The sequence below is a fragment of the Rhododendron vialii genome, chromosome 13a (assembly GCF_030253575.1).
Source record: "Rhododendron vialii isolate Sample 1 chromosome 13a, ASM3025357v1".
In the NCBI taxonomy this organism is placed as follows: Eukaryota; Viridiplantae; Streptophyta; class Magnoliopsida; order Ericales; family Ericaceae; genus Rhododendron; species Rhododendron vialii.
Genome location: NC_080569.1, coordinates 34279198 through 34289549, shown reverse-complemented (window position 1 = coordinate 34289549; position 10352 = coordinate 34279198). Strand labels below are relative to the sequence as shown.

The 10352-nt window shown below is 36.4% G+C and overlaps 1 protein-coding gene across 3 annotated transcripts; it reads left to right on the top strand.

The window, feature by feature from the left end:
* The first annotated feature begins 1934 nt into the window (after positions 1-1934).
* LOC131315350 (peptidyl-tRNA hydrolase, mitochondrial) lies at positions 1935-9868 on the top strand. 3 transcript variants are annotated; one of them, XM_058344518.1, is made up of 9 exons: positions 1935-2164; positions 5629-5772; positions 5867-5951; positions 6078-6145; positions 7196-7246; positions 7336-7409; positions 8769-8827; positions 8921-8997; positions 9424-9868. In XM_058344518.1, the coding sequence occupies exons 2-9, from the start codon at positions 5662-5664 to the stop codon at positions 9553-9555; spliced, it is 657 nt and encodes a 218-aa protein (XP_058200501.1). In that variant the 5' UTR covers positions 1935-2164; positions 5629-5661; the 3' UTR covers positions 9556-9868. The 3 variants fall into 3 exon arrangements, with proteins under 3 accessions (XP_058200501.1, XP_058200505.1, XP_058200504.1); XM_058344522.1 differs by having other exon boundaries at positions 1971-2164; positions 8908-8997; XM_058344521.1 differs by lacking the exon at positions 7196-7246 and having other exon boundaries at positions 1972-2164.
* The last annotated feature ends 484 nt before the right edge of the window (positions 9869-10352 follow it).

The window sequence follows — 10352 nt, the reverse complement described above, 5'->3', positions numbered from 1 at the left end:
TCACGTTTTGTAATCTGTGTTCGACTGTACGTATTTGTATATGTGCTCTTAAGATAAGCCGTACTTGACCTGAATCCCCTTACCAATACCATCCACTGACCAAATTTCATTAGCTGTAACCTCTGATGACTTTCTGCCTTGCAGATTTGGTGGCATAAAAATAAGCCCGCTAGAGAAGAAATGATGAACTCTAAAAGACTTCCTAAAAACTGTAAGGATATAGTATTCCTGAATATATCATTCCTAATGGTGACCACTGACCGGATAATTCACTCAAGATTACAAACATCCAATTATAGCCTAACCATGTTTCTGGTGACAAAAAGCGGAACAAAAGTAGACATTTTACCATATTGCTCACAAAGGATAACAAGTGATGACATTTTACCAAGTTGTTTTCAATAACTAACAATTTATCGAAAAAAAACTTTTTTTCTACAGTAAATCTACTCACTAAACCATTTACAATTTATTCATTATCGGAAATAACTTGACATTTCTCAACAACTAATGCACTACTTCTACAAGGGCGTTCAAAGAAAAAAAAATGGTAAAAAAGAAAATAGCCTAATTCAAAAGGGTTTGTGGGTGTATCGATTGAACAAGTTTTCGCCCCAGGGGTCGAAGTTGATTGACTGACGCCATTGATGAAAAAAGCAGAGGTTCGTAAAAAATTGATTCCAGCTCGTCGTTAAATCGCATTCCCAAGAGGTACTCGACGTCTAGAAACCCGACAACCATCTTCTTCTGTGTCGACCAAAACCTCGCGCGACCAACTTGCGATTTGATTTCTAAGCGGATTAGCGCCTAAATTGTGTTTCAGAAATGCGGGTTCATATTAATACAAACGGTGCCGTCGCAAAAATTTGGGGCCATGAGCAAACTTCGCGGCCATTGTTTAAATGGAAATTTTCAAAATAGCACCTGATCTTTTCCATAAATTACATACAGGTACTTGATCTTTTTAAATTATTAAAAAAACACCTGATCTATTTAAAAATTCATCAATTTTACACCCGTCGTTAACTTTCCATCCAAAATAAATGGAAATGCTGAAAATGTGCATTTTGGCACGAATATTGGCAAAACAAGGTTAAGGCTCATTTTGGCAAAACACAATATTATACTCATAAACAAGATTAAGGCTAGATTTGGCTTTAAAAGTCAATTAATAACTTAATTTTTGTCTTTATTCAAAAGAAAAAAAAGCGCATTTGTAGTTTTGCATTAAGACGAATCAATAAGTCACAAAAATTACTTAACTTTTCAATTCAAACCCATCCTAAATAAGGAATCAAGCTTAATTTAGTAATTAAATATTCATAACTATGTAACCAAATAAGATTACTCTGTGTTAAACAACGGAAAAAACAAAAACAAAAAACATATAATAGTCTTAACTATGACTATTCTATATTTTTTGTTTTTGCCTTTTCCTTTGTTTAATACATAGTAATCTTAGTTGACTGCATAGTTATGAATATTTAATTACTAAATTAAGCTTGATTCCTTATTTAGAGTGGATTTGGATTGACTAGTTAAGTAATTTTTGTGACTTATTGATTCGTCTTGACACAAAAATAACAAATGCATTTTTTTTCTTTTGAATAAAGACAAAAATTAAGTTATTAATTGACTTTTAAAGCCAAATCGAGCCTTAATCTTGTTTATGAGTATAATATTGTGTTTTGCCAAAATGAGCCTTAATCTTGTTTTGCCAATATTCATGCCAAAATGCACATTTTCAGCATTTCCGTTTGTTTTGGATGGGAAGTTGACGGCGGATGTAAAATTGATGGGTTTTTAAATAGATCAGGTGTTTTTTTGATAATTTTAAAAAGTTAGGTGCCTGTGTGTGATTTGTGCAAAAGGTCAGGTGCTATGTTGAAATTTTCCATTGTTTAAAAAGGAAGCGTGCTTGGATTTCACGCTCTCCTCGTGTTTCAGAAACGCGATTTCGCATTAATCCAAACCGTAATACCTCTCTCTCTCTCCCCTTCTGAGGAAACGCCTCACCAGTCACCGGGACCAGATTCGTGACCAAAACCCTAGCCAGGTGACTGGGTCCACTGATTCGACCCACCGTCGCAACCAAAGCGGTGAGATCGTGGCCACGGCGGCGGCGGTGACGAAGAAACCCAGATTTCGATTTCATCCATCTGAGGTTTGTGTTTGGGCTCTTTAAATTGTCATTATGTTTGATTCCTTTTGTCTGCAAATGGAGTTTGTGTTTGGGTTCTTCAATTTGAATTCTGGGCTACGAAGATTGTATTAGTTGTGCTCGATTGGTGTCTTGAGTACTTCAAGATTTTCATAAATCACAGTATTCAAGCTCGGTTTGTGATATATTTCAAAGTTCAATAGAGATTAGGTTGGTAAACAAACAAGACCATTGTAGTTTTACCTATTACATCAGTCCCTTTTGGAAGGAGTGTTTCTTCAGTTCAATAGTCAAATGGCTTTAGTTCTTCGGGTTCAATTTAGAGTTTCTTATCCCTTTGAATCTTTGATGTCCCGATCCCAATTTATCAGACAACATGAAAATTCATAAATATTAAAGATAGAATTTGATATGCTAAATGTTACAGATAAAGTAGTACAACCAAGTAAAACTTACAAGAGTGGAGGAGCAAATTAAACTACTGCAAAAGCATAAAGAGTTATTCTGATGGCATAGTAAACTAAACTACTACATAAACCTATTAAGATTCTCCGTGGAGTTGCCCAAGTGCTCCACTAAGTCTAATTGGAGTTGTGTATGAGTTTCCTTGTCTCTGATGCGTCGATGCTTTTGAAAGAATTCACAAAGTTCGGTTGTACGCCCATGGGAGACTGTTGCAATTGCAAGAGGAGGGCTTTTATCGGTTGTATCATAATCGTACTCCACTCTATCAAGCTCTCTCTCATCTTCAATGATCATAATATGTAATATTACGCAGGCCTTCATGATACATTTAAGTGTTTTACGCTTCCAAAAACATGCTGATGCATGCACAATAGCAAAACGTGCTTGGAGTACTCCAAATGCTCACTCAACATCCTTCCTTTTTTGTCGACTCTTGAGTAGTCTATTGCTTGCATTCATATATTTTCTCAAAAGAAAAGAATAAACTCTAGCAATATTTTTCTCAAAGAAAGAAAGAAACTTAGAATGATAGATAGTTGAGACCGGTGAAAAAGAGAAGGGGAGATCTTATTTATTGATATGTTAAAGAATATAGCTGTTGTAGCTTTAAAGCTTTCGACTGATATAAAGAATATAACCGTTGGAGTTTATAGCCGTTCTTTACCTTGGTTGCTACTGATATCACTTTGGGATTTAAAGCTTTGGATCCATGCTACTGATGCTACTACTTTTTACTGTGGGCCTGTGGCTCCTCTGTTTTTGGACCATATGCTTCGTCTGCTGCATGTTTCACTCATGGCTGGTGTGGTCTTGATTCTATTGGGTCTGTTTTTTGCTCCTGTGGGATTAGTTTTGTTGCTCATTTTTCTATTAGTAATTAAAAAAAATCTTTGCTGCTAAAAAAAAGCCGTTGGAAAAATATGATCGATTGAAAAATGCCACGTCATTGCCACTTTATTTTATATAGAAGTCACATTTGCAAATTAGTTAAGTTAGTTTCATTGGACAGCAAAAATAGAGAGTGGTGTTGGATTGCATAGGTGAAAAAGTGAATAGCCAAACTAAAGAGTTTTTTTTTTTTTTTGTACTTTTGAGTTTTGACTAGTTAAAGTACCTAGTAGTGTTGGAGATGCTCTAACGGGTTTTAATTTCTTTGGGAATCGGCGACCCATTGGCCTAGTCTTGGTTTCACATCACTGATGTTGCTGAAGATGCTGTTTTTTACTCCCTTCGCTCAGAGAACTCCGAGGGATATCCTGTAGTTGTCAAATCATGAATCGAATTGAGAATCGAAATGATCATTTTTTGAATCATGAATCGTTCCGATTTGGTCATGACTTTTATAATGCATAGAAACCTATGCTTATTGATTAGGGTAACAACAATATATACTACAAATGAAAGATTTAGGCCTAAATCAATAAAAACCTTCTTCTAAATTATGATTTGATAATAACATGGAGTATTAGGTAAGCTGCTTCTATTGCAACTACCAAGAGATGATGATTCGTAAATCCTACTTATGGTTCCTTTTTTACAAAAGAGTTATAAGTACAAAACAAACCCTTAGAAGGTCTATAGGGTTGTTATATTCCCTTTATCTTCCTCATTTTCGATTCACTCTCATAATAAATCTCCTTTTCTTATTATCTATCCATATAACATAGATAAAAAATGACAGAACAATACTAAAGACCTTAAAAAAAAAATAGTTTGAACCATTTTCAAATAACAAAAGAAGCAAAACAAGAGTCAAAAATGAATTTTGGAAATTTTAAGTGAATCGAACGATTTACCGATTCACTTACGATTCACAGCTATTTTCGATTCAAGCAGGCTATTCGTATCGATTACCCACCGAATCATACGACATGAATCGTGAATTGTACGATTTTGACAACTATGAATTATCCCCAACGTGGGTCTCTCCTGAGATGGGAAGTAAGCATTGTATAATTTTCTGATGCATTTTTCCTGTTTGTATAGCTGGGTTTGCAAGTAATTAGGATTACTGATGTATTGTGTCTTCTCTCTGCTTCAATTATTGGTTGCATGTAGTCTCTTCTGTTTAAGTTGTTGTGTTATCTCGATTTTATTTTGTTTTCGTTGGATGTAAAATTAATTCAATTTTCATATTAATTTAGGAATACTAAGTTGGTTACCCTGTCTTCTAATTTAGGAAAAAACATATATTTACGTATAATAAATTCTGTGTTTGCAATTTTTTTATTTCAAGAAACTGATAAAATGTCAGTAATAGTGACAAAGCACTGGATCTAAATGGGGGATGTATCACGATGTATTTTCTGGTTCATAAGTAGGTTTTGCTTCTTTCCTAGTAGTTGCTAGTTGCTAGCTGCATTTTCTGTGTTTGCTTGTTAGTAGAGTGTATGGTGAATGGAGTAGGTTCTGGCCCTGTTGGCATACTGCTGGTATGATGCAATGTTGTGTTGTAGTGTTTTATAACTCATCAAGCACCGTTTAGTTTGTTGTATAGCTTGGTAGTAAAGGTTACGGGTAAGCCTATTCAAAGGCAAAACATGTTTCTGTATGGTTCATTTCCCCTTTTAGTATGACTTTCCAATGCAGAAAATGGATAGTTTGGGCTTAGGAATTCTCATGTTTGGCTTATTCGATCAGAACTATAGAGCACGGCGTTCCATGAGTATAGTTAATCTTATATTGCCATATGAACTATTTACTGTTTGTTGATGGGTTTTGGTGAATAGAACGAACTGATTTGTTGAAGACGCTAAAAAGATCTCAGATTTGGGCACTTAGTTGGTGCATTGAGTTCCTTTTAAAAAGAAACAAAAAGTTCATTTAGAGATTAAGGACATTTTACATTCGACGTGCCTTCGTTTTATGTTCACACCTTGCTAAGGGCACTTGAAGTTGTATTGAATACTGAAGTCTCTGAGGTGCAACTTCAGGCATGGGCGTGTACTAGTACATGAATACATGCAAGTCAGGATACTGACTTTGATGCTCTCACTTGGCAGAAAGCAGAGGATTTAGAGAGGAAATGAGTGGTGATGATGCTTAATAAGTTCTATAGGCGCTGCTTCTCCTATGCTTCTCCTCAACCATGGCTCTTTGTGGGCTTGGGCAACCCCAGCGATAAGTACAAAGGAACAAGGCACAATGTATACATGCATGGATTTGTACTATCAATCATAACGAAAGAAAATTTGTTTACTTGAACTTGCTTAACAAGAACTTTGTTTTGGCTCAAAGCAGGCAGGGTTTGAGATGATTGATGCATTTGCTGCGTCGCAAGGGATTCCAATGGATACTGTTCACTGCAAAGCTATTTTTGGGAAAGGTATGTTAAGTTATTAACTTTATTAAATGTGGTCTGCATGGGGATAGACATTGAAAGTCAGAGTTTCAGATATTGGTATATAAATGTGAAATTTCTGGTTTTTTGTTATGGTATCTCAATTCTCAGGTTTTGTTGATGATGTTCCTGTTTTCCTAGCAAAGCCCCAAACTTATATGAATTTGAGCGGTGAATCTGTAAGTTATTTTGAAAACTCCGAGAATTAAAATTTCTGATTGTGCTATTGACAATTTTTATCTTTATTTTTTGATATGGTTACAAAATATTTTATGGTTTAGGGTCATGGTAACTAGAGGTTCCTTTCATTTTCCCTCTTTTAGTGTTCGGTTCGGGAAGAAAAGAGAGTTCTTATACCAGTGATAGCTTGTCGGTTCAAATAGGTTTACTTGTGTCTTTGAGGTTCTTGTTGTTTGGTTTGATAGCTTAGGGCTTGTTCGTTTGGGGTCTTGAAACCCCTGCGCACGGTCCCCAATGAATTTTCTCTATCTCTCTATCCACTCATTACTCTCAAAAACCTCCCTCAAAACCCAAATAGATCTTGCGAAAAGCAGATGGATGTTTACTTGATAAAGAGAGTGCTAAATGTCCAATTGTTTGGAGCGGGAGTGTCCCTATTCCCCAACGAGGTTATTTTGCATTGTTTGAGAGCTCGTCTCCTAAAGAGTATGGGTTAATTTTTCTGAAATTGTAAGAAGCTGGAGAAACCATTACAGTTGAAATAGATGGATGTTCGAGTATTGCAGCATATTTTTCTCTGATTTCCCCCCCTGCTGCTTGCTTAATGTCATTTTCTAGATTTTAAACAATTTGGGATGTTAATCTCTTACTTGTTGAGTAAAAAAGAACTTTTTAGCCTAAATCACGCCTTCAATAGGGTTGCTTATCTGAGAGATTTAAATTCGGGTGCTTATTTGTTTGCACCTTATTTACTTGCGATGTACTTGAATTAGAAAGTAATGGATGGCTTGCCACCTGATGTTTTGCAAATCATGTTGTTCATTTTTTCTTTCTCATTAAAAGCATTACATTTCAACTTAGAATGCTGGACCTCTATTGTTTGCCGCTGGCTATTGTGCAAACCTAAGTTACACGATCGTTATTTTTCTTAGATCTGCGATGCATATTTCGTCTTATCTTCTTTCCTAGCGAGTGACATCTTAGCTGATGAAACTTGTGTAGAAATATGACATGATTCCAAAAAAAATTATTCTGCTGTTTAATTACAGAGTGGCCCACTTGCAGCTTATTACAAGCTACCTCTTAATCGAGTGCTTGTGGTATGATTTCTCATCTTGTTTTTCCCTTCATGTTTGATTCCTTGATTACTTCTTTCTCTTCGTCTTTATTCTCTGTGTTGTGGTTGTAGTTCCATGATGACATGGATTTACCATGTGGGGTGCTGCGGCTTCACGACAAAGGAGGTCATGCAAGCCATAATGGGTATGCATTTAGAAACTTTGTACTTTGCCCAGAACTATCATAAGGATGCTTTAGCAGCTCACTTATGCTATATAATTGGGGTATTATGGGAAAAAGCACATGTACAGGGTTTTGGGCGCATGCATATAGTTTTTTGTCTTTCCCTTGTGTTTGAGTTTATGTCACATCAGGTTTTCTCGGCTTTATGAGTGAGATCAGTAGCTATTCTGTCTTCTATTTCAAAGATAATCCACCCCACCCTTAATCTATGTCCTTGCTTGCTGCTTGAAGGTTTACAACTAGAACTCCTGGCTTCCCCCTGGAATGCCATTGTATACATACAAGTTACCGAGCTGTTGGTCTCATGGACTTGATGCTTTTATGTTCTAGGCTTCTAGCTGCATTAGTTTTTCTTATAATTTCATACTGAGGTTTTGTTTTTGGCAAGGAACTATTTCAACTAGAAAGAAAGGAAGTATACGCTACACATAAACAAACATCAATAAAATTTATCCAGCTCAAGGAGCATCCAGAAAAGGCAGAAATAACAAAACACTATAAAAACATTGCCTCTGACCATCATCATTCTCCAGATGAAACTTCATCCTCAACTTGTTGCAGACTTGCAGTGCGGCAAAAGCATTGCCTCTGTCAGTGTTGGTAGCCGAAAGGTTGGCTGTATTTGAAAGATGTATAACTATGTGGAAGTGCTAAAAAGGCCAATGTTCTTGTGACAGTAATGGTGGTATTTTGGATGGTCATTGTCCCTGCTAAAACTTGTTATTGTTCACCATTGGAGGAGAGTTTTAATGCAAAATGTGAATGGATCCATTACCTTCTTGTCACTCAATTATTTCTATTTGGCAGCCTATTTTTGACCCATATTCAGAGTTAAATAAACACGTGCCTCTTATTTATTCCTGGGCTACGCTGAATGGTAGGAATAAGTAGTGAAGCGTTTAATATAATCGAAATGACTAATTTCCTCTGCTCCGAGTAACACTTAGATTTATGCTCTAGATTTTATGTTTTATCACCAAATGCATCAGGATATTGTACATGGTCTGAAAATCTACCACAGAAGCTTTGCATTTATTATCCATATGGAATTTTCATTGGATGATAATTATGGGTATATATTTTGGTTAATGCAATAACATAAGCAGATGCATCTCACAGGTTTATGCATGCGCATCGTCATATTTCTTTATAGTGCATGAAAATAAGAGAATTACTTATGTAGTCATAGAAGTTAGAATGCCACTGTATCTGGTACATTATCCAAAGAGGGTTGTCTTTATACATGAATAGTCTAGGTGTGCCTTCTCTAGTAATTTTTGCTTTTGCGACAGCTGAATTGTATTTCTGCTATTTAACTAGGCTGAAGAGTGTGATCTATCATTTTCGCGGGAATCGAGAGTTTCCTCGTCTTAGAATTGGTTAGTTTGGAATCTCGAAGTTCCAGTTTTTATCTTGCGGGAGAGTGTAGCCTATTTCATGAGTGCTGATTAAGTTATAGCAACTCTTTTTAGGTATTGGGAGGCCTCCCGGTCAAATGGATCCCAAAGCATTCTTGCTTCAAAAGTTCAACGCAACAGCTCGAGGACGGGTAGGTACTATAGCAAAATGTGAGACAATGACTTGACTGTTTTAAGAGAAAATCTCTTACTCGTTGGAGCTTTCAGAATTAGAGAATTAGATTATTTCTGCATACCTTGTAAACCATTCCAAAAACTGCCTCCTGTTTCAAAATCCTGAAAATGTTGAATACCGCTTATCAAATCTTCCACTTCTGAATTTTCTTTGATCCATTTTGCAATGTTTCTGATTTGAACGGATTGAACAGTTTAACCTTTTGCTAGGCTTACAGATCTTCATATTTCCCGAATTCGCCAAAGATGAGATAATTTTCTTTTCAGTGAAGTTTGCGTTCTTCTTCGAAAACCAAAAAGAATTTTTCTTGGCGACTTCTGAACCGGTGTTTACTTTTTCCCTCTTTCCTTGCTAATAGTGTTTCGTTATCTAATTTACAAAGATTGATGCTGCTTTGGAAGAGGGGGTTGGTGCTTTGAAACAGCTTATGTCCAAAGGCTTGACAGAGACTGCAAGAAGCTTCAACACAGTGCAAAAGTACAAGCACATAAGGCTCCAAACGCTGCCGTCGTGAGGCGTATATATTGAACCAATTTTGTTCGAGTTAAAAGGCGTATTACCATTGATTATTAGCCTCTTTAAACTGTCTGATCATATGTGCTGTGCTGTATTCTCCAAATACTCATGAAAGGGGGAAATGAATCATCTCTCTCTTCCCCCCATGCGTATGGATTCGTTAAGTTAGTTAATTTGTTGCATACAATTGGCTGCACCTTGTAGCGCGATGGCATGATCAGTGTGCAATTTAGCCCGGGCGATATACCTGAAGGGTTTCTCTTCAATTTTTCAAAACCAAATGTCGATGAACTATTCATGGTCTTATTTCTTTGTTACGTATTTCTCTTTTAAAGTTGCAAATGAAAAGGTCCCTTTTTTTTCTATTTTTTTTTTGCGGATCAAAAAATGAAAAAAGGTCCTTTTTCTGGTATAAACTCAGTCAAGGTTTGGCTTCTAGGAATACTTGAAGATAGAGTGAGTTTAAAAAGGACAAAATGAGTTGCTCCTTACGAATTCAAAAGAGGAAAGAATGTGATTACAGTATGAAAAGCCTATAAACCCAAGGGGTAGCTAAAGTGGCACATGAAATGGATGAGCTGAAAAAATTGACATTTTGAGTTCAAAACTTGACAACCTTTTGGGACCAGGCTGCAAGTGGAAAATCTCTTGTGAATTTCTTAGCCCGGCGTGGATGTCTCGCCTTTGACTCGACTTAGGAGGGAAATAGTTGAGGTGTGTATAAGTTTGCCGGACACCATGATCGTTTTAGTTCGCAATAGTAGTTTGCATAGCCTAGCATACAACGTCCAGTCC